General features: G+C 39.3%; 1 protein-coding gene across 8 annotated transcripts in view; it reads right to left on the bottom strand.

The window, feature by feature from the left end:
- The window catches only part of ATG9A (autophagy related 9A), a 383,311-nt gene that overhangs the window by 79,596 nt on the left and 278,647 nt on the right, over positions 1–25,068 (bottom strand). For all 8 annotated transcript variants that reach the window (XM_033944872.1, XM_033944873.1, XM_033944874.1 and 5 more), the window contains one exon: positions 1,336–1,453. In XM_033944872.1, coding sequence (XP_033800763.1) covers positions 1,336–1,453 — 118 coding nt within the window. The remainder of the gene's footprint in view (positions 1–1,335; positions 1,454–25,068) is intronic.

Here is a 25,068-nt window from a genome sequence, read left to right as displayed (position 1 = left end):
GTAAGGCCAGTAGGAAAAAGGAGGTACTGATGCCACTTATAAAACTCTGGTGAGACCTCATTTAGAATATTGTGTACAATTCTAGAGGCCGCACCTTCAAAAAGATATAAAAAGGATGGAGTCTGTCCAGAGGAAGGCTACTAAAATGGTGCATGGTCTTCATCATAAGGCGTATGGGCACAGACTTAAAAATCTCAATATGTATACTTTGAAGGAAAGGCGGGAGAGGGGAGATATGATAGAGATGTTTAAATACCTATGTGATGTAAATGCGCATGAGTCAAGTCTCTTTCATTTGAAAGGAAGCTTTGGAATGAGAAGGCATAGGATGAAGTTAAGAAGTGATAGGCTCAGGAATAATCTAAGGAAATACTTTTTTACAGAAAGGGTGGTAGATGCATGTAACAGTCTCCCGGAGGAGGTGGTGGAGACAGAGACTGTGTCTAAATTCAAGAAAGCCTGGGACAGGCACATGGGATCTCTTAGAGAGAGGAAGAGATAATAGTTACTGCGGATGGGCAGACTGGATTTGCCATTTGGCCTTTATCTGCCATCATGTTTCTATGTTGGATATGGCAATGGAAGGGAAGGTACAGAGATGGAAGTTGGATGGCGAGCATAGAGAAAGAAGAAACCATCAAATGGGCAGGAGACCCTGGTGAGCAAGTTAACAGAAGACAAAAAGAAACTAGAGCCTGGAACCAACATGATTTGAATAATAAAGTGATCAGACAACAAAAGGTATAAAAAAAGAATGTTATTTTCTATTTTGTGATTACAATATGTCAGATTTGAAATGTGCATCCTACCAGAACTGGTGTTAGACAGCGAGTGTGAGCTAGGACCTATCAGAGGGGTCCTTTTACTAAACATGCGCTAAAACGGCTAGCGTGCCTTAGTAAAAGGACCTCAGAGAGAGGAAATGTCTTGTTTATTTTGTTTACACCACAGCGCCAGCATGGGGTTGGAGAGGCTGTAACCCTATGTAATGTTATATTGTAACACTTTGAACTGTAACCTGTTCTGAGCTCTTTGGGGAGGAGGGGCTATATAAATAAATAAAATTCCTAAAAAAATGTTTTTTTATATTAGGGGAGGGGGGTGTTAAAAAAATGATCGGCCACTAATTCTTCTTATACTTGGCATTGACAAATTTTCTCTGTTGAAGAGTGCTGTATCAGGGTGGAGCTGCAAGATTACTTCATGTGTGAAGGGGGTGGACTCCATGCTCATTTTGCATAGGCAAAGGGCAGAGCTGCAGGTTTTTCAAATGGAATCAGCCCTTGGCGTTCTGGGCTATCTCACTGTAAATCAATGGAGGATATTCAAGCTTACCCCATGCAAGTAGAGGGCATGCAGACTCATCTCGGTTGAGCCATATTCAGAGAAGATCATGCTCTGTAGTTGCCCTTCCCATGCACTGCTTCCGGAACTTGCTGTTCTTGCATCCATTCTGCACAAATAAGGAAGTATTAATGAGGGTTCCCTTGACAAGAATCTGTCAGTTATTTCCTGACATCCCCTCCTGCCCATAAAGTGCTTGTCCCCAAAGAAAACATTTTTTACTTTTCCTTTGTTAAATCAAAAAATTTATGATGAATACAAATTAATATAAACATGCAAGTGTGCTTCTTATAACAATGATGAAACAAAGCTAAAGATTCCATGTGTAGATTTAATACAACCTGTCACGCTCTCTTTACCCTGGTCAAAGAAAGGAATTCTCTCTTACACTTAGTCTGATCTGCTACTATGGTATTTCAACTCTGTCCCTTATCTTCTTATCTTTAGGCATGTGCCTCGCATAAATTTTCTTTCACGGTGCCTCCTCACTGCTATGTTTGTCCTCATACATTCCACCAACCTTTTTCAGTGAATCTGGGTTGTTGTTTTTTTTTTAATTCCTTCAGATTCATGACAAGAACATAGTGAACATTGTAACTCTTTCAATCCTAAACTGAATCGCCATATATGAGACACAGACCATACAAGTCTGCCCATACCAGCCTTGGTTCTTCAATTTATAACATTCATTTTGTAATTGGAGATCCTCTGTGCTCATTCACCTTCTTCAGGAGAGCATTCCAAGCATCCACCACCGTCTCTGTGAAAAAGAATTTCCTCATTTACCCATGGCAAATGTTCTCTGATGGCAGCAGCAGAGTGGGCTATAGAAATAAGTCACATGACTCTCATAATGGCTTGGAGGAGGTTTCCAGAGCTATAAAGGAAAAGTTCCTATGCATCCATAGCATCCCGAGACTTACAGCTTCTCAGTTTACCAGTAAGAATCAGAGAACACTCTTCAAAAAGGAGACCAGTTGGGAGTGTCTGACTTGCTACATTTCTGACATCACTGAACATCTTGCACGAGTAAGCAATTTTGCTTTCTATGATTATGAAGACTAGGGGACACTTGATGAAGTTTAAGAGATACTTTTAAAACCAATAGGCGGAAATATTTTTCACTCAGAATAGTTAAGCTCTGGAACGCAGTGCTAGAAGTTGTGGTAAGAGTGGATAGCGTAGCTGGATTTAACAAAGATTTTGACAATTTCCTGGAGGAAAAGTCCATACTCTGTTATTGAGAGACACGAGGAAAGCCACTGCTTGCCCTGGATCGGTAGCATGGAATGTTGCTACACCATGGGTTTTGGCCAGGTACTAGTGACCTGGATTGGCTACCGTGAGAACGGGCTACTGGGCTTGATGGACCATTGGTCTGACCCAGTAAGGCTATTTTTATGTTCTTAAGCTATGGGACCGGACATGATCGATCACAAGATATTGAAGGAGTTTTGGGAGTTTCTGGCAGGTCTTCTTAAAGATTTGTTCAATAAATCTTTAAAAACTGGAGAGGCTCCACTGGACTGGAGAAAAGCGGATGTGGTCCCTTTTCACAAAAGTGGTCGCAGAGTTGAAACAGGAAAGCCTCATTTCGGTTATTGGAAAAATAATGGAAACGTTGCTGAAGGAAAGGATAGTGAAATTCTTAGAAACTAATGGATTACAAGATCAGAGGCAACATGGGTTTACCAAAGGAAAATCGTGCCAAACGAATCTGATTGAATTCTTTGACTGGGTGACATGAGAATTGGATCAAATATGCGCTCTAGATGTAATTTACTTAGATTTCAGCAAAGCCTTTGACACTGTTCCTCATAGGAGGCTCTTCAATAAACTCCATGGGCTGAAGTTAGGGCCCAAAGTGGTGAACTGGATCAGAAACTGGTTGATAGACAGACACCAGAGGGTGGTAGTTAATGGAATTCACTTGGAGGAGGGAAAGGTGAGTAGTGGAGTGCCTCAGAGATTGGGACCGATTCAGTTCAATATGTTTGTAAGCAACATTGCTGAAGGGTTAGAAGGTAAGGTTAGCCTATTTTCGGATGAAACCAAGATTTGTAACAGAGTAGATATGCTGGAGGAAGTGGAAAACATGAAAAAGGATCTGCAAAAGTTAGAAGACTGATCTAACGTCTGGCAACTAAAATTCAATGCGAAGACGTGGAGAGTGTGCATTTGGGGGGTAGAAATCCGAGGGAACCGTATGGGTGAGAGGCTGATAAGTACAAATGGAGAGAGGGATCTTGGGGTGATTGTGTCTGAGGATCTAAAAACATCTAAACAGTGTGATAAGGCGATGGCTATAGCCAGAAATATGCTAGGCTGCATAGAAAGAGGAATAACCAGCAGAAGGAGAAAGGTGTTGATGCCCCCGTATAGGTCATTGGTGAGGCCACAGTTGGAGTACTGTGTTCAGTTTTGGAGGCTGTATCTAGCAAAGGATATAAAAAGACTTGAAGCGGTCCAGAGGAAGGCAATGAAAATGGTAAGGGGTTTGAACCAAAAGAAGTACAAGAAGAGACTGAAAGACCTAAATCATGTATACTCTAGAGGAGAGGAGGGACAGGGGAGATATGATACAGACGTTTAAATACTTGAAAGGTTTTAATATAGAACCAAATCTTTTCCAGAGAAGGGAAAATGGTAAAACTAGAGGGCATAACGTGAAGTTGCAGGGAGGAAGACTTAGGAGTAATGTGTTTTTTTCCCCCCAATTCTTTATTCATTTTTTCATCTTACATCAAGTGTACAATATTACATCAATTAAATCATACACATCACTTGAAATTATTTCTATTATCATCTAAAATACATAAATTAACCCCCTCCCCTACCCTCCCTTTCCAAAGATATTGTAATCAAAAATGTCATACATGTGTTATATTCATAAATATTGAATAAATGTATAATATAACTATATATCACCCCCTTCCCATTATTATAGTTATACTTTCAGTGTAAAAAAGATGTCTAATCATTACAATATGTTATCAATGGCCCCCAAATCTTTTTAAAATTATAATAATTCCCTTTTTGTATGGCACAGTTCTTTCCATTTTGTATATATGGCACAACGAATTCCAGCAGAAGGTGTAATTAAGTCTAGTGTAATTTTTCCAATATCTAGTGATATGTTGAATGGCAACTCCAGTCATTATTAATAAAAGTTTATTATTGCTTGATGAAATTTGACTTTTTATTCTCATTGACGTTCCAAATAGAATTGTATCATAGGATAGAGCTACATGGTTTTCTAATAAACAATTAATTTGAGACCAAATTGATTTCCAAAAGGCCATGATACAGGGACAATAAAATATTAAATGATCTAGGATCCCTGCTTCCAGATTGCAATGCCAGCATCTATTAGACTTAGAGCTATCCAACTTTTGTAATCTTACTGGGGTCCAAAATGCTCTATGTAACAAAAAGAACCAAGTTTTTCTCAAAGATGCAGACACTGTACATCTCATTCTCCAAGACCAAATTCGTGGCCATTGAGATGCAGAAATTTGATGCTTAATCTCAATGCTCCAAATGTCTCTAGGACCAGTCTTTAGTTTTTTATTCATAAATCCAGATATCAATTTATACCACTGTGCGGCCTGGTGTCCAAGAAATCCGCCTGAAAGCATAAGAATTCCAGACTATACTGATTGCTAAGATTTTTCCATTCAGGGAACCCCTCCTGAATTGCCTGCTTCAGCTGCAACCATTTAAAGCTTTGATTTGTTTAGACCAGTGGTCTCAAACTCAAACCCTTTGCGGGGCCACATTTTGGATTTGTAGGTACTTGGAGGGCCGCAGAAAAAATAGTTAATGTCTTATTAAAGAAATGACAATTTTGCATGAGGTAAAACTCTTTATAGTTTATAAAACTTTCCTTTAACAGTTAAAAGGAAAGATATATAAACTATAAAGAGTTTACCTCATGCAAAATTGTCATTTCTTTTTTTTTTTTCACCATGAAAATTTATTGAAAGTTTATATAACACAAGAAGGGACAGAAAGGTTAACAGACAATGGAACAACAATAGCATCAACAAGCTTCAGAATAAACAAAATAATATCAATGTACGAAATTTAAGAAGCAAGTCAAATAGACGAATTTCAATAATAGAATAATTGATAAAATATCATAGGGGAGCAATAAAGTAGGGTAGATAAGCGAGGGAGGAAAGGAAGGAAATCAAAAGAGAGGAGCAAAGAGGGCAGCAGGTAGGAGGGGACAATCAATCTAATGGAAAGAAGGGAGAAAGAGAAAGGAGAGATCCCTCAGAAGCCCAAGAAGAGGAGAGAAAGAGAAAGAAGAGAGAAGAGAACAGCAGTAAATTAGAAAAATAGAAAAATGGAAAGAGATATAATTATAAAGTGAGAATATGGATCTAAAGAGAATCCAAATAGTCTATAAAAGTGGCCCATTTAGTAGAGAATTTAGAAGACAGGGGCGAAATGGAGGAAATCAATGACTCACGTTTATGTTGAAGTAGTACCGATTGGAACCAGAAATGTACTGAGAGCGAATCAAATGATTTCCAATTGGAAAGAATAAGACATAGAGCGATAATGAGTAGCGTGTCAAATAAAGAGCGCTGAGACGGGGGAATATTCAAATTAGGAGCCTCTGATTTCAGTACGATGATAGCAGAAGAAAGATCAAAGTTGAGTTTAAAGATTGAGCGAAAAATAGCCCATATTTCAGACCAGAAGGTTCGTAGAAGAGGACATTCAGATATCATATGGAGTAAGGTGCCAGGATGGGACTTACAGTTCCAACAGTGATTGGAGGGGAGAAGGCCAGCTATATGAAGTTTTTGAGGTGTCCAATTTGTCCTGTGGTGTAAAAAGAACATAGATTGAATCGAATGTGCAGATGAAATGGTTCTAAGAGTTTTAGACCAGAGGTTTGTCCATTGTTTGTTATGAATTGGATGTCCAAGATCAAGTTCCCAACATTTATGTAGAGCAGCGTCTGAGTGTATCATATGTGAAATAGATAATTTATAAAATTGTGATGCTGTGTGACCACTGGCAAGAAGTTTAGAATAGAGAATGAGCAGAGAGGGGGTTCCTGTAGAAAGTGTAGGTAGGATCTTAGATTTCTTAATGACACTAGTGAGTTGTACCCATTGGTAAAACGCCGAAGGCGGGAGATAAAATTTGTTACATAGCTCTGCAAAAGTGAGAAGTTGCAAGGTCGGTGTGCAGATGTCAGCTAGGGACCAGATCCCAAGTTTTGCCCATTGAGGCCAAAGAAAAGGTTTTTTTGGCTATTAGGAAATGTGGATTGTGCCAAATAGAGATTAAAGGAGATGTAGTAATAGAAATATCTAATGATTTGTCTAATTCAAGCAAACACGACACTGATTGAGAAATAATAAGATTAGTCTTAAGAAGGCGCGCGTGAGATGTCAATAAGGCAACAAGTGAAGGAGAAAAGGTACATAAGGTGTGCTCCAGATCTAACCAAAGAGGACAATAATCAGGGGTCAGAGAGAGCCAGCGGCTAGATTGCTGTAGTATAAAAGCTTTGTGATAAGTGAAAAAGTCAGGTAATAAAACTCCTGCTCTATCTTTTGGGGCCTTTAATTTTTTAAGGGCAATTTTGGGAGGTTTACTACTCCAAATGAAATTGGAGATATGTTTATCAATGGATTTGTAAAATGAGTTTGAGAATAATCTTGGAATCATACTAAGTATAAAATTAATTTTAGGAGCAACAACCATTTTAATAGTTTCTATTCTGCCCCACCAGGAAAGATGTAGAGGGTGCCAAGATTGCAGAAGAGATTTAGTGAAGGAGATAAGGTGATCACTATTGTGATGAATCGTAGCAGACAGAGTAGGATAGAGATCGATTCCCAAATATCGGATGTGAGAGGGAGACCAAAGAAGGTGATAAGATTGAACCATGGCCGGAAGGGAGTGAGCGTTTAGAGGTAAAACTTCAGTTTTATGTTGGTTGAGCTTATATCCAGAAAATATGGAAAAGGTGTGAATTAAGTCAAACAAAGCCGGAAGAGAACAATCAGGATTGGTGAGGTAAAGCAGCACATCATCTGCGTATGCAGACAATTTATATTCAGAATCATTATGAACTATACCAGATATTTTTTCACAAGAATTGATGGCAAGAAGAAGAGGTTCTAGAGCTATATTGAAAAGGTAAGGGGAAAGGGGGGACAACCTTGTCTAGTGCCCCTATGTAACGAAAAGGAGGCTGATAATACATTATTGGTAATTATAGAGGCCTTCGGGGAAGAGTAAAGAATTTTGACATAGTCTATAAATTGGGGTGGAAATCCGAACCAATGGAGAGTTCTAAAGAGATGTGACCATTCAACTCTATCAAACGCTTTTTCAGCATCTAGTGACAAGGCTATGCAGGGGTCTTTAGCAGTATGTGCAAGGGAAGCGAGGTGAAAGAAAAGACGGGAATTATCTGTGATAAGCCTACCCGGCATAAATCTAACTTGATGAGTAGAAATCAGTGAGCTCATAGATTGTTGAAGCCTAGAGGAAAGAATGGTAGCATAAATCTTATAATCTACATTAAGTAATGAAATAGGTCGATAATTTGCAACCAGATGAGGGTCCTTACCAGGTTTAGGAAGGACTGTGATTACAGCATCCAAGAAGCGACTTTTGGAGACACTCTGAGGTATTAGAGAATTAAATAAGGAAGCAAGCGTGTGAGAAAATTTATCTTGGAAAAGTTTATAAAATTCTACTGTTATACCATCAGATCCTAGTGACTTTCCAGAAGAAAGATGCTTAATTGCCTGAAGGATTTCGGAAGAGTCGAAAGGACATTGAAGTGCTTTAGAGTCGGATGCTCTAAGTTTTGGAGGTAGTAGTGAAGCTAGGAATTGATCAGCCACAGAGGAGTGATGCGGAACGTCAGATGAGTAAAGTTGGGAATAAAATGTATGAAAAGCAGAAGAGATATCAGAGTGAGAAGAAAGAATCTTCCCCTCCGAGGTTTTAATAGCGGAAATCTGTACTTTGGTTCTCTTCCGTTTAAGATAATGAGCAAGCATTTTACTACTTTTGTTCATTTCCAGATAATACTTGGTGGAAGTAGTGAAAATATCTTGCTGTGCCGCTACACTAGCTATCTTATTATAAGAATACTTCAGTCTATAGATTTCAGGCAACAGAGTCTTATCGTTAGAATGAAAGAAGTCTCGTTCACGAAGTTTAATTTGAAGGTCAAGATTTTGTTGTTCCAGTCTATCTTGTTTCAATTTGTAAGCTTGACACGAAATTAGCTCACCTCTTAAGGAGACTTTGAAAGCTTCCCAGATAACTAAAGGATCTAATGAATCAGTATTGTTAAAGTGGAAGAATTCATCAATAAATTTGGCGATTTGCTGACGAACTGAGTCATCAGATAGTAAGTGGTTAGGTAAGCGCCAAAGAGGAGATCTAGTTGCAGTCATTGCAGCCCAAGTTATTTCAAAAGAAATAGGAGCATGATCAGAGAGTACAATAGAATGAATGTTAGAGGAGACTAGATTAGGTAATAGCAAAGAAGAGATAAGAAAATAGTCAATCCTTGAGTAGCTATTGTGTGGAGAAGAAAAATAAGTGTAGTCTCTACTATCTAGATGCTGCAACCTCCAAGGCTCAGCTAAGTCATATTGTTTCAGAAAAGAGTGTAAGGTAATATTAGCTTTAGATGGAGTGAGAAAAGAGGAAGAGTGCCTATCCAACCAAATATCAAGGGGCAGATTGAAATCACCTGCCATAATAATAGGAAGAGCATCAAATTCCGAAATGGTATGAAATAGTTGGATAAAGAATTTAGGAGAGTCAATATTAGGTGCATATATATTGATAAGAAGGACCTCTTGAGAAAAGATGTTAGCTCTAACAATCAACCATCTGCCATCTGCGTCATATTTTGTATCTAGGAGTTGTAAAGAAATATTTTTATGTGTTAAGATTGCTACGCCATGTTTCTTACCCATCGCCGGAGCTTCAGCAATAAAAGTTAACCAATCACTGGCACTTATAAAGTGAGAGAGTTGAGAGATATGTGTTTCTTGTAAGAATACAATGGAGGGCTTGAGTTTTTTAAGGTGAGTAAAACAAATTTTCCGCTTAACCGAATGTCGTAAGCCATTAACATTCCAGGAAACAAAGGACAATTTAGAAATCAAGTCATTTGGGGCCATGTTGATATGGTAAGAGGCATATATAATGAAGATACTGCAGCATAGAAGACCAGGAAGAGAAGAGAAAAGTAGGAAAGAGCCTCTGAGGGAAAAAAGTCAGTGAAGGCATAGAGAGCTAGGGGAAGCTCAGCCAAATTGCAGTAGAAAAGAGAAAGGGGGAAAAGCAACTAGGCAAGGGACACCTGAAGAAAAAGACAACCTCCAAAAACTAGTATATAAGTTAGGGGAAGCCAGAAGACAAAAATACAAAAAGAACAAGGGTAGAATTTTGGGAGATTATTAATCCAGATAGTAAGAATAGTAATAGAAAAAGATAGAGGATAATATACTATGTAGAGTATAAATATATAGATATAGATATATATATATAAAAAAGATTTATTTCATAAGTAAAAAGAGAGTGAATTAGGGAAAGTGAACAATTCATTTAGAGCAGTAGCAAATATGCTAAGGAAAAAGCAATTAATGTCAGTCAATAGTATAACGGAAGAAGAAATAAAATAATAAGTATAAAGTATGACATTGTAGTGATTGAGCAGTCAGGAGAGAAGAAAAGGAAGGGGAGAAGAAAAAAGAAAGACAAGAGCAAGTATAATCAATGTGAGAAATTGATTAGGAGAAAATATCAAAATTAATTAAAGATTGTACAAATTAATACAATTCTGAAAGCATATAAGGAAACTAAATAAAGATCACATATTAATAGAATTCATGTTGGCAAGTAATGAAAACAATTTGTATAATAGTATCATGACAAACAATTCCTTTTGGAAGGAGTAGGTAAATTTCATCAGAGTATTGTAAACTAAATAAGGTTATTCCATCCCCTTTTGTTTTTTTTTGTTTGTTTTTCCCCTTTTTTCTCATAAAAAGAAAACGAAAGACAGTGTAATACATAATAATAGGGATAGAGAAGACAAAATATTAAATTAACTCATATAATATACAATAAGGTGGAAGTCATAGTGTAGGAGTTAAAAACAGACAAATTCATGGCAGTAGGCAGTAATAAATCACCTCAGTTTAGCAAAAAAACAGGAAATGGGGTAATATGGTCAATCAGAGCATGTGTCAAAGAAGCAGAAACAATTCATTCGTAAGGAAGTATAAAAATAAGGGTCACTACATTAAAAAGCATGTTAAGAGGCAAGGTTAACAACAACAACAACAAAAGAAACCCATTCAAAATCATGACAGTAAGCAATAGGAAAGCATCTCAACATAGGAAGAAAGTTAATACAATCAATCAGTGCTTGGAGTAAATATACAGGAACAATTCATACTGGGATAAGCATAAAAATAAGGGTCACTATTGTAGAAAGCATGCTAAACAGTAGGATTAAAAACAGTCAAAGCAGAGCAGTAAGCAATAATAAATGTTCACAATATAGCAAGAAGGGTAATATGGTTGATCCGTGCATGGAGGAGATAAGCAGGAACAATTTATATAGGAGGAAGCATAAGAATAAAGATCATTATTGTAAAAGCATGGGAAAACAGCAGGTTCAAAAACAATCAAAGCCATGGCAGTAAGTAAAATGAAATCATTTTGAGATAGGAAGAAAGTTAATATGGATGACCAGTTCTTAGAATATTGGAGGAAACATAAAAATAAAGGTCACTAATTGTAAAAAGCATTCAAAATCATGGCAGCAAGCAATATTAAATCATCTCTATGCAGTAAAAAGGGTAAAATGGTCAACCAGTGCATAAATTAGATTAGCAGGCAAAATTCATACAGAAGGAATGATAAAATAAGGTTACTATTATAAAAAGCTTGCACAATGGCAGATTTAAAAGGAAATCAGAACATGACAAAAAAAGAGAGCGATAATAAACTAAGTAGGAACCAAAAGAGGGAAGACATCGAGGTAACAGCGCAAAGACATAAAATATGAATAAGAAAATTGCAGAATCCAACATGTGTAAGAGAAAAGTATTTCAGGAAAAAACGGAGCAAAAACAAGAGGAATTTATTATAAGCCAGCGATCCTTATAAGAAAAAAAGCAAACATTTCAGGAGCAGCAAAAAGTAAGCACTCCGGAAATAAAAATAATAAGCAGTGCAAGATATAAAGAGAAAAGAACAAACGGAAGAACAGATATAATCAGGAGGAAGTATAGGCTGGTGAGGAGAAAAGCAATCAGTAAACAGATTTATCGAGTACCAGTTTCAGGGCGAGGCACAGACCAACAATGCACAACAGGGCATGAGGAGAAAAGCAATCAGTAAACAGATATATCGATTATCAGTTTCAGGGCGAGTCACAGACCAACAGTACACAACAGCATGAAGGGAAAAAGCAAGACTCGGCAGCAAGGGAAAGGGGAAAGGGGAAAGGAGAAAGGAGATACACGAAAGGATAATAAAGAGGTAACTAGAGACAAGAAAAAAAATTGGATTAAAGTGTATAGATCATGAAAGAAAGGTATTATGGCATTTAAAACATGTAGTGCAGAAAAGTATTGGGCAGAAAATGGAGTCAGGGCAAGCGCGGGAAAAGACATAGAAGACAGGGGAGAGAAAGAGACGGCTCAAAATGGAGGCAGGAAAATACATGTGAACTAGAAAGAAACAATTTTATGAGAAAGGGTAAACACTTTGTAATAGTAAAAACAGTGAAAAGTCCACAACTCGAAGCAGGAACTCGAGAGAACAGTTCAAAGCTCAAAAAAATGTAAACTGGAAGGCAGAACATAAGAACTGAAACGAAAGTCCAGCATCGTGTAATATCAGAGTCTGAAGCAGGGCAAGTAGATCAGGTTCCCGGGTTCTTCATTTGAATCTGGTCCAGGTACTCTTGAAGCAGATCTGGCGAGTCGAACACTTTAGTGGTGTTATTAATAGTAACTATCATACGGGCTGGGTACTGAAGACCGTAGCGGGCTCCCATTGATTTGAGCTTCGGTCTCAGTGCAAGGAAAGACTTTCTTTTCCTGGAGGTTGTTGGAGCCAAATCTGGAACTATAAAAATTTTCTTTCCATCAACGATGAGACCAGGATGTGATCTTGCAGCAGTAAGTAGTTGAAGTGCCTGAGGGAAACGCAGGAGCTTGAGTACAATTGGACGAGGAAAAAGCTGATTTTGTTTCAGGCGGGAGGGCACCCGGTGAGACCGTTCAATATCAATAGTGCATGCAGGGTCCATTTGAAGTACTTCAGGCAGCCATTTCTGTAAGAAAGCATTGATATCATTTCCCTCTTTTCCTTCCTTTAAACCAATAATACGAAGATTATTCCTATGGCTACGATTAGCAAGGTCTTCCAGGTCTTGTTCCAGTTTTTTAATATGCTTGTCAGTGAGGCTTTGATATTGTGCCAAGTCCAAGGCTGCAGAGTCAGCACGTGTCTCCAGCTTCTCTATTCGGAGCTGAAAATTTGATAGGGAAGAATTGATCTCCGCCAGATCATCCTTCAGTTCCTTTGTAGTTTCAAAGTGCTTTGTTGTGAGATCTCCGAGGGCTCGAAGCTCATCAAGCACAATATCACTGGCAGTTGCAGCCTTTTTCTCTGGTGTTAATTTTTCTGGAGTTGGTGGATCAGGTTTAGTGCGTTTTAGACCTGCAGTTGAGCTGGGTGTCACATCCATCTTACACGGCTTCGACGCTGACATTCTCTGCTATCCCTATAACTAAAACAGTATTCACTTTAATTAAATAATATAAGACTGGCTTTCAAAAATAGGAAAATAAAGGAGGAAAACAAGATTCAGGCATCCATCTTGTCTAGAGCTCGGACACGCCCCCCCCAAAATTGTCATTTCTTTAATACGACATTAACTATTTTTTCTGCGGCCCTCCAAGTACTCTATTTTTTTCTGCAGCACTCACATTTAAAGTTCAATATCTTTTCTTTCTCAAAACTGGCATATTTCAATCACTAAATTGAAAATAAAATTATTTTCTTACCTTTGTTTGGTAATTTCATCATTATCAGTACTTTATTCTTCTGACTGTGCATCCAATACTTCTTCCCTTCTTTCAGCCTCCTGTATGCTTCCTCTCTTCCAGATCTCATTCCCTCCCCCAACTTTTTCTTTCTTTCTCTATGTCTTTCTTTCTCTGATTCCATGCCCCATTTCTTGCTTTTTTTTCTGGCTCCCTGTCCCCACTCCACCTTCTTTCTTTCTTTCTTTCTTTCTTCCTTCCTTCCTGCCCTCCCCCATGCCACCGCCGCCACGAAATAGGCTGCTGCCACTGCTGCTATCGGGAACAGGCCGAGATCTCCCTGCTTCTCTTCTGCACGGGGCTGACCAACTCTCGCTGCCCGACGTCAATTCTAACGTCAGAAAGGACGTTCCGGGCAGCCAGGCAGTGATTGGCTAGCCAGAACGTCCTCTCTATGTCAGAATTGACGTCGGGCCGCGAAAGTTGGTCGGCCTCGCAGGGAAGAGAAGCAGGGAGATCAAAGAACACGGTGCCGGCCTGATCCCCGATGGCAGCAGTGAGAAGAGAAGGGAAGCAGGTTGGGCACCACTTCTCTAGACGAGCCACGAGCCGCACTCTAGGGAGAACAGTGGACCGCCCCCCCCCCCCCCTTGGTACGTCACTGGAGCAGCAGCATGTCTGGCCGGCTCGTTCGTTCAAAGCTGCGGGTGGCGGCTCCTTGCGAGATCCGTGCCTGTGTCTGAAGCCTCTCTGATGTTGTGACAGAGAGGCTTCCGATGCAGGAGTGGTTAGTGCAAGGAGCCGCCAACCCGCGGCTTTAAATGAACGAGCCGGCTGCTGCTCCAAAAGGAAGGATCGCCTCCAGACCGCGGGTCGCAAATAAAACCTGGAGAGCCACATGCAGCCCGCGTTTTTGAGACCGCTGGTTTAGACCATATTTATGTTGCAACTGTGAAAAATCAAGCAGTTTACCATATAAAAGAACATCTCCTAGAGTCCATATACCTGCAATAATCCAATGCTTCCAAACAATTTTAAAACCGCCAACTTGAATCTTGGAGTTTAGCCATAAAGATTGATTTGGATTTGGAGTTAAATTGCTGACATAACGCAATGTTTTCCATGTGTCCATCAATATTTTGTTCTCTTTATATTTCCTAGGCATCTTAACACTGAGAATATGAGATAGATTTATAGGAAACATGAATCGCCATTCCAAATACAACCAATCTGGGCTATTTTCCATGAGCTCTGGGAGGACTCAATACATACCCTGGCGTAAAATATAGGCTTGATACCTATAAAAGTTTGGAAAATTTACCCCACCCTCCGCAATTGGTTTTTGTAAAGATACTAAGGCAATTCTGGGTATTTTACCCAGCCAAACAAATTTTGTAAGAATACCATTTAACTTTTTATAAAAGGACCCCTGAAAAAAAACTGGTATCATACTCATTTGATAACAAACCACAGGCAATATCATCATTTTAATAGTTTAAACTCTCCCCCACCAAGAAAGATGTAAAGGATTCCATTGCTCACACATTTCTGTTACTTTTTTTTTTTTTTTTTTTTTTTTTTTTTTTTTTTTGAAGTTTAAAATTTTTATTAAACAAAATGAAAACAATACACAGGCAGTATGCCAACAGCAAAAGTACATTGCCCATATGAAACAACAAAACCCCCCCACCCCCCCCACCGAGTGATACAATATAAGCCTAAAACAAAGGAAGATGCAAAAGAAAAATAAGAAAAGTTTCAAAGTAGACCTCGCCAGGAGCTATAACGAGACCACTGTCGATGAAACGTTCCACAAGAATCATTATTTAAGGCAGTCAATTTGGACATCAAGTAAATTTGATCAACCTTATGTAACAGTTCAGTCCGAGAAGGCAGAGAATCCCGCTTCCAATATGTAGCCACTAAAAGTCTGGCTGCCGTAGCAACCAGGGCCACAAAATGATTCTGATCCACATCCAGACTTCCCAAAGGATAGTTAAGTAAAAATGTGTCCATACGCAATAGAATGGGTAAGCGTAACACATCACTCAGCAGTCGTTGAACCATCTTCCAAAAAGGTACAATCTTAATACAATCCCACCACACATGCCCAAAGGAGCCCAGACACCCACAATTGCGCCAACAGTGCCCGTTCCCACAGTGATAGAAACGATGCACCTTTTCTGGCGTGAGGTACCACTGAAATAGCATCTTATACCCCTGCTCCACTAAGGGAGATGCCAAGGAGACTCTCAGCAGTGTACCATAAAGACAGTCCCATTGTCGATAATCCAAGGCCCTCCCCAGCAAGAGTTCCCAACGATGTTCATATGTGTGGGCCTGTGGTCGAGTGTATAAAAGAGCCCTATAAAGACGGGAAATAAGGCCCACCCCAGATCCCATCCTAAATACTTGTAAGAAAGCAGAGTCTGCCCCTTCCCACTCCGGGACCACCCTCTTCACCATAAAATCTCGAAGTTGGACATAGGCGAAAAAATCAGTCGAGGGGAGATCATATATAGATTGTAAGGCAGCAAAGGGTACCAGTTGTCCACCCACTACCAGCTGACCTAGGACCCTAAGACCCTCCATTTCCCAACGCCGAAAAATCCCAGTATCTTTAGCAGGCAGAAAGTCAGGGGCAAATCTAATGGGAGTAGCATAAAAATAGCGCTGACGTGGGAACCAAGCTCGTCGAACCCGGCTCCACGCATGCAAAGTACATTCCATCCCATAAGATGTCTCAGACTGCAGATCCCGCAGGATATCAAAAGACAGCCAGGGCACTGCTGCCAAAGGGTAAGTAGGTTGTAGGGCCTGTTCTAGTGAGACCCAGCGCTGGGAGGGATATGCCCAATGAAATAGTCCCTGCAGTTGGGATGCATAATAATATGTAGAAAAATCAGGAACACCCATTCCCCCATGTAATCTATCCCAGTACATACGTTCCCTCCGCACCCTAGGGGGTTTACGTGTCCAGATATAAGCAAAGGCCCGCCTTTGTAGCCTAAGCAGAAACCGTTTAGGAATTGAGAGAGGTAGGCAGGAGAACAGATACAAAAAGCGAGGCAGCACATTCATACGCAGCGCACTAATCCTACCCATCCAAGACAATCTCAATCCCTCCCATCGGTCCAGATCAGCAAATACAGTTCTTAGCAACGGGGGGTAATTCAATTCAAAAAGATCAGTAAGTCTTTGAGATATGCGTACACCAAGGTATTTAATGGATTTAGCCGCCCATCGAAACGAGAACCTAGCACGTAGGTCCGTCACCAACAAGTCCGGAAGGGAAACGTTAAGCAATTCAGATTTTTCGATGTTAATTTTAAAACCAGCCACCACACCAAATGTAGTCAAAACACGAAGCGCCTCCGTCAGAGAGCGAAGTGGGTGGGTCAGGGTAAACAAAATATCATCGGCATACAATAAAATCTTATGCTCTTCACCACCCACCACAATTCCCTGAATGTCAGCATTCGCACGTATAGAAGCTGCTAAGGGCTCCATGACCAGCGCGAAAATCAGTGGTGATAAAGGGCACCCTTGCCTAGTTCCTCTACGGATCATAAAATTAGCAGTATATCTTCCATTAACTCTTAAACAAGCCTCCGGGGCCGCATATAATAAAGTCACCCAGTGTAGAAAAGCACCCGAAATGCCCATTTTCTTCAAGGCCGCTAACATAAACGGCCAATAAACCCTATCAAAGGCCTTTTCAGCGTCAACTGATAACAGGACTGCCGGAACAGAATTTCGATGGGCCACTCCAATAAGATCCAACACTCTTCGGATATTATCACCAGGTTGCCTCCCAGAAATAAAGCCACATTGATCTCCATGAACTAGGTGAGGCAGAAAACGTTGCAGCCGGACTGCCAAAATACGGGTAAACAGCTTATAGTCAACTCCTAACAATGAAATAGGGCGGTAAGACCCACATAGGAGGGGATCCTTCCCAGGTTTAGGCAAAAGGGAGACCGCTGCCTGACGAAACGAATACGGCAGACAATCCCCCTCCAAAAAAGAATTAAACAATCTAGTCAGAGGATTGACTATATGGGCCTCCATTTTCTTATAAAACAAGGGGGAAAAGCCATCAACACCCGGTGCCTTGGAAGCAGCTAGATGACGTATAGCCGCCACCACCTCAGCGGGTTGAATAGGGGAAGATAGCCACTCCGCATCAACTTCCGCCAAACAAGGCAAGGTGACAGTAGATAGAAAAGCATCTATCTCCCCCTCCGTGGCTTCAATTTCCGGAGTGTATAGAGTCTGATAGAAGGATAAAAAAGCCTGATGGATGTCCCCATCATCTGCACAAAGCTGACCCGAATCATTACGAATCCGAGTTATGGAATGTTGTGCTTGAGCTTGCTTGATCTGCGCAGCTAACAAGCGACCTGCCCTACCACCCCATTCAAAAAACCGTTGTTTCCGCCTCTGCAGGGCCCAAGCCATGCCCTCTAAATCAAGTTCTTGTAAATCTCTCCGGCACTCCGTCAACGCAACCCCCCCAGCCACCGACGGGGCTCTCTTGTGAGCATTCTCTAGGCGTCGAAGGCGAGACACTAGTTCTAATCTGCGTGCCACTCGACATTGATTTCTGTACGACCCTCTCGAAATACAACAACCCCTAAGGGTAGCTTTAAAACTTTCCCAAAGAATTGCAACATTAATGCCAGCTATGTCGTTGAATATAAAAAATTCCTCGACATCAGTCTCTAAAAGAGTCAAGGTATTGGGATCTTTTAACAAAGAGTCATTCATACGCCACAAGCGACGGCCGCCTCTAACCTGTCCAATCTGTAACTCCAAAGTCAAAGGAGCATGATCTGACCACACCCGGGGCTCAATACTGGAGGCCAGGGCTCGGGGCAAAGCAATACGAGGTAGCATCCACATATCAATTCTAGTATAAGAATTATGTTTCGATGAATAAAATGTGTAATCTCGCGTGCCTGGATGTAAATAGCGCCACACATCTATCAAATCATGCCTACGCAGGAAGCGCAGCAATGCTCTTCTGTCGCTTCTAGCGTAGCGGATGGAAGAATTTGAATTATCCTCCTGAGGATAGCAAGTAAGGTTAAAATCTCCACCCACAAGGAGAGTACCTTCCACGTGATCCAACAGTACTCGTTCTAGCAGTGTAAAGAAGGCCCCCTGACCAGCGTTTGGGGCATAGACATTCAGCAAACTATACAAAGTTCCATCCAGCTCAGCCTTGACCAATATGTAGCGGCCCTCAACATCCCGCACTACCTCTCTCAATACCACCTGGACACGTTTATGTATTAAGATGCCCACCCCCTGGGTCTTTTTCCGGACCTTGTTAGAAGAAAGGAAAACGTGTGGATAGTTGTGATGTGTAAGCAATTTCTCATAGTGAGATTGAAAATGGGTCTCTTGAATAAATCCAACCGCACTATTCAGGCGGCTCAGTTCTTTAAATAGCAGGCGTCGTTTTTGTGGAGAATTCAGACCATGTACATTATAAGATAGCAAAGTAAGTTTATCCATTTGTACCAGAAAAGAAAAAGCACTTCATTACCAAATCAACCATTAGTTCCAAAGCAGCCAAATCAACCAACCCCCGCAATCTTAACCTTAAGAGAAACATTATACAAACACTCTTCCATACAATCATACAAAAAAGCACTCGGTCACTACTTTTCCCAGCACCAACACCCCCCCCCCCCAACCCCCCAACAATACCCCACATGGTCCAGCCACCAAAGCACCTGGAAACCATGGTACAGGAAGTGTAGAGAGACAGTTCACAAAAGGACCCCCAGAACAAGCCATATAAACAGACTTCGCGACCGATGCCGCTCAGCAAAGAGAAGAGAAAACAATCACAGCACAAAATTTCTTAATCACATTGCACAAATACAAATGTTCAAGTGGGTGAGGGTGTGGCCGCCTCCAAAGGGCGACGAGCTGCAGCCGATCTAGCCACTCTCTGCCATCCCAGCCCTCTCCCTGATTTGAGCACAGGTGACCTCTGAGGAAGCGGAGCCATTTCTGAAGCTGCCATCAAACCTGCTTCCACCAGTCGAGCCTGAACATCCACCACAGTTATTGCAGTGTAGGTCTTGCCTGCATGTGTAAAAGCCAGTCCTATGGGATAAATCCATCTATATCGAACACTGTGCTCCTGCAGTATACGGGTGCAGTCTCTATATGTGCGACGGCGGGCCAGAGTTGCTGGTGCTATATCAGGATAGATATCAATGTCCGCTTCTTCCCATTTAACGGTTCCTCCCGAGCGCCTCACCGCCCTAAGCACATGCTCCTTATCCATATAGCGATGGAAACAGGCCACAACATCACGAGGGCGGTTCACATCTCGAGGGCCAGGGATGCGATGAGCCCTATCAAGCAATGGCTTTCCCACTTCCACAGTTAAGCCAGCAGTCTCTAGTGCCTGAATACAGATATGATCAATCACCTCCATACAGCGAGAATCGGAGACAGTGTCCGGCACACCCCGAAAGCGAAGGTTGCATCTCCTGGAGCGATTCTCCAAGTCCTCCAGCTTTAGGGTGCTCACTTCAGCTTTTTCCTCCAGCGTTGCAATCTTGCCTTTCAGCTGGGCCAATTCAGAGCTGTGAGCCTCCACTGTAACCTCAGTTTCTCCCACTCTACTTCCGATCTCACCCACCTCACGTTTCAATTCAGCCACAACTGTGTGTATATCAGCCCGAACCGCTGCAATTTCCGTTTTTAGGTCTTGAAACCAGCCGCGCATCTCCTGATGCAATGTCGGCAACTCCACCTCCGACAGCGATACCTCCACAGCTGCAGCCGGGTCGGGCGCCATTTTGGAGCTAGCTTTAGTCGGCCCATGCGGGAGCGGCGAGGAGAATGCCTTAATGTCCGTTTGTTTCTTTCGAGTTGCCATCAGAGTGCAGCAGACAGCTTTACAAGTGTGCTGAATGAAAGAAGAGGTGCAGGCACGCAAAATCGCGCGAAGGCAGCGAAAAACAGCACCGGGGTCCGCGGAGCTATCGCTCTAGGCTGCCATGAGCCACGATGACGTCACTTCCTCCTCTGTTACTTTTTTTAATAAAAATTTTTCATTCTCTTTCATTGTGTCTTCTAGTGTGTTTTTTTATTCTAATACCTAAATATTTTAATCCATCTTCTTTCCATACAAATGAGAATGAATCAAATAAGCCTTTAATACAATGCACATTAAGTGGAAGAATTTCTGACTTGCTCCAATTTATCTTATATCCTGAAAATTTTCCAAATTTCTTTATCAACTCAAGCAAGCATGGAATGGTAGTTTCCGGATTCCTCAAATAAAGCAGTATATCATCTGCATAAGCAGAGATTTTATATTCCCAATCTGTACGAGGAATACCTTGTATCCCCTTTGCTTGTTGAATGACTAATAACAAGGGTTCTAAAACAATATCAAAAAGGAAAGGAGATAAGGGACAACCTTTTCTAACCCCCCTCTGCAAATAAAAACGCTCTGATAAGTTATTATTAATGTATAATCTTGCAGCAGGGGAACTATACAATATCTAAATCATTTGTATAAATCCTGAATCTATACCAAACCAATCTAATGCCTGATACATGAAAGTCCATTCAACTCGATCAAAGGCTTTCTCCGCATCCAAAGAGACAGAGAAAGTCGGATCATTCATGGCCTTTGTTAAATTTAACATATGAAAAGCCAATCTAGTATTGTTAGAAGAATTGTTACCCTCTTGTTTTTTCCATTTTTCTACCATAAATTGAAAATTGTAACTTTTACTCTTTCCCTCCCGACTCATGTTTGTATTCTATGAAAGTATACTGTTAAAATGTTAGTTTCTTTATATTATTCTCTATTTTGATTTTGTACATCGCTTAGTAATTTTAATAAGCGATTCATCAAACATATTAATAAACTTGAAACTTGAAGAATGTCTCTTAGCAACAAATCCTGTTTGGTGCATATCAATAATAAAAGGGAGAGCCTTAGCCAATCGTAAAGCCAATACCTTAGCTAAAAGTTTTCCATCAACATTGATTAGCAAGATAGGCCTGTAGTTTGAAACCAAAGTGGGATCTTTGTTTGGCTTTGGCAAAACAATTGTTAATGATTCTGCCATAGTACCTGTAATATAACCTTCAGTCAGTTGAAACTGATATAAATTTAATAAATAAGGTAATAGGGTACTTTGAAATGATTTATAAAACTCTACTGTGAAACCATCACCACCTGGAGCGGATCCAACTCTAAGAGACTTCAATGCTGTTTCTAATTCTTTTAGTGATATAGGCTCCTCTAAACTTCTTTTTATATGTTCAGGAACCTTCGATCCAATAATTAAATTCTAAAATTCTAAGCCATCTTTTTCTCTATCTCCATAAGGCTCAGAAGAATATAGGTCTTTATAAAAATTTAAAAATAGTCTTAAAATATTATCAATTTTAGTATGTGCCACTCCATTTTCATCCTTTATTGCAATAATTTTTGTTCTTCTTTTCTTTGCTTTATGATAATTTGCCAATAATCTTCCCACCTTATTTGAGTTTCCATAATACTGAGTTTGTTGGGAAAACAAATCCTTCCTTACGATTTAGAAAATATCTCATTATATTTGCCTTTTGCTTTTAATTAAGCCTGTAGTGTATTTTGCTCTCATTTATCAACTAATTTATTTTCCAAATGTTTAATTTATTTTTCCAAATTATAAAATTGTTTTTTAAGTTTTCTAATATATGCCGAATATGAAATAATATTACCTCTCATGGTAGCCTTAAATGCATCCCATAACGTTTCTATATTAATATCTTCTGAAGTATTAAGTTGAAAAAATTCAATAATTTTTAATTTAAATTCTTCAAGGAAATTTGAATCCGCAATCAAAGTATTATCAAATCTCCAAACAGATTTACAATAATCTTGCTCATCAGACTGAAACTCAATCCATACCCCACCATGTTCAGATAAAATGATAGGATCTATGGTGGCTTTTGTCACTCGTTGAACTATTTGATTCGAGACAAAAATATAATCTATTCTTGAAAAAGAATTATGGACCTTTGAACAAAAGAAAAATTCCTGATCATTAAAATGAAGTATACGCCATATCTATTAAATTACAAGATTTTGCCAAATTATCTAACCCTAGTGACTTCATAATTTTAATTGGTTTTTTATCCATTAATGGATCCATTACAGCATTGAAATCTCTAGCCACTATTAAATTAGAAGTAGCCAGTGTGAGTAGTAATTGTTGCAGATTCTTAAAAAATTCCATTTGATTCGTATTTGGGGCATACACATTGAACAGTTCCAGGGTAGTATTTCCCATGCTCATTTTAACATGTATCCACCTACCTAAAGGATCCGAATCAATCAGCTAATAATTGGCTGTAGATTTTTTATTTATTAATATGACAACCCCAGCTTTCTTGCCAACTGCAGGGGCAAAAAAATTTTGGCGAACCCAACCCCCTTCCAGTTTTCTTGATTCTATCATTGATAGGTGCATCTCCTGAATAAAATACAAATCCGCGTTTTGCTGTCTTAGGAAAGCTAACATTTTCTTCCTTTTTATTTGATGGTTAAGGCCATTGACATTCAATGAAAATATCTTAATCTCCATCTATTTCCAAATGTATAATCCAACAATGATATTTAAATTTATTTAATTTGATATGATTAGACACCATTACACAGATAATAACTAATGCAAAGTTAAATTGATCTTCTTCAATCCCATCATTCCCTATCTTCCCACCTCTGATTTTGAAAAACCCCGCTCCCTCTTCCCTCCCACACCCCCCACATAAATTGATTACCTTGGAACAAACATAGGATTAGTAATCACAATACCCAACCCCCCAGGCAACACTCTATCACATCTTTCCACTTACAATATTTAAAAATAATAGATTTATTCATTAATGCATTATGAATCAAGTAATCTCACATTAATACCCCCTGAAATAATGTAGTCCTAATTATTTATAGCAAAGAAATTCTTCATAAAACCTATTTAAAAAATTTTCTAATAAAACCAGGTTTACCAAATCATGTTATCATTACCAGAAATACTTTACTGTCTTTTGCAAAAAATGATATATATATGATCCTTGATATCAAGACAACAATCACAATCTACCCTTAAACTTTCGTCAACTATTTCATGTTTACATACCAATCAACTTAACCTTGACATTAAAATAATTTACTTTACCAGTTAGAAAAATCTTATTCAGTATAACTCAAGTCAGAATTTATAAAACCATTGAATTCAAAGATAAGGATCGTCTTTCCTCTTAAACAATTCATAAACCCAACGTATAGCATATGAACTTTTTTTTCCCTTCTCTTCCTTTTCCCTATTCTTTCCTTCTTTTCTCTTTAAACCCTCTAATATCCTATAAGTTGAAATTTAGTTAATCATCACTGTAGAACATCTTCATATAACAGAATTAAACTTCTATTAAATAATTCATATTTTCTAACTTTCATGTATATCTTAAGTTTTATCATGACCATCCCAAAATGCATCCCTTTTTACTATTCCACTGACTTTTTCAAAACACACTAGTCCATCTTTTTCATTTAATAATATATTCATAAAACAACAAATATTGTTCAATTAAAATTACTAAATTCAATTTCATCATAAAGATTCATCCTTTGCTTTTATCATTTAAATTGGATTTATCATTTAAATGGATTTAAAATAAACTATTCTAACTAAAGAATATGAATATCTTTTCATTATGAAGCAAACTAAAGATACTGCTGAATAGGACTCATTCTTATTTTTTTTCCTTTTCTTCCTTTTTTCCCTTTTTCCCCTTTTTCCCCTTTTCTTTCTTCTCTTCTTTTCCTCTCATCTTTAGATTGTTAAATATGCCAAAATTCATCCATTCTCTTTTTCCGTCTTATTATAGATGTTACTCTTTTCTTTCATCAAAGTTCCTCTTCTTCTTTAAGTTAATTTGTCCAAAAACCTCAAAAATATTGTAAAATTTAGGGGATCTTCAAAATATAAGGACTTGTTTCCACTTGTCACCCTCATTTTTGCAGGATAATACAAGCCATATGCGAGTCCCTTTTCTTTCATTTGAGGTCTTAACTGGAGAAATTATTTTTGTATGGTCGCAGTGTTTTTTGCAAAATCTGGCAAGAACACTAACTTTGATCCATTATAATTTAAGTTTCTGTCAGCTTTAGCCAAATTCAAAATCTCCAAGGCCTGCTGGAATCGTAAGAGCTTGAAGATTAAAGGCCTTGGCTTCACTTGGTTAGCTAACCGTTTAGATGGAATCCTGTGTGCTCGTTCTATTTCCAGAGGATGTTTTGAATTTAACTGCAGTAACTTTGGTAAAAGGTTTTCCAAGAATTGAATAGCATTTCCCCCTTTCAAATTTTCAGCTAGACCAATTATTTTCACATTCTTCCTCCTTCCACGATTCTCATAATCTTCAAGCTGTTTTTTCATTTCTTTAATATCTCGACTGTCAGTTTTACATTGAATTGTGTTAATTTCCAACTGCTCCACTTTGTTTTCTAACAACAACATTCTTTGATTGGCAACCTCCATCTGCCTATTAATATTCAAGACTATTTCCTTTACCTCAGCAATACCGTTTGCGTTATCTTGAAGCATTTGCTTAATGCTCC

This window comes from Geotrypetes seraphini, chromosome 5, assembly GCF_902459505.1.
Source record: "Geotrypetes seraphini chromosome 5, aGeoSer1.1, whole genome shotgun sequence".
NCBI classification, from domain to species: domain Eukaryota; kingdom Metazoa; phylum Chordata; class Amphibia; order Gymnophiona; family Dermophiidae; genus Geotrypetes; species Geotrypetes seraphini.
This window is presented reverse-complemented; position numbering and strand designations above follow the sequence as displayed.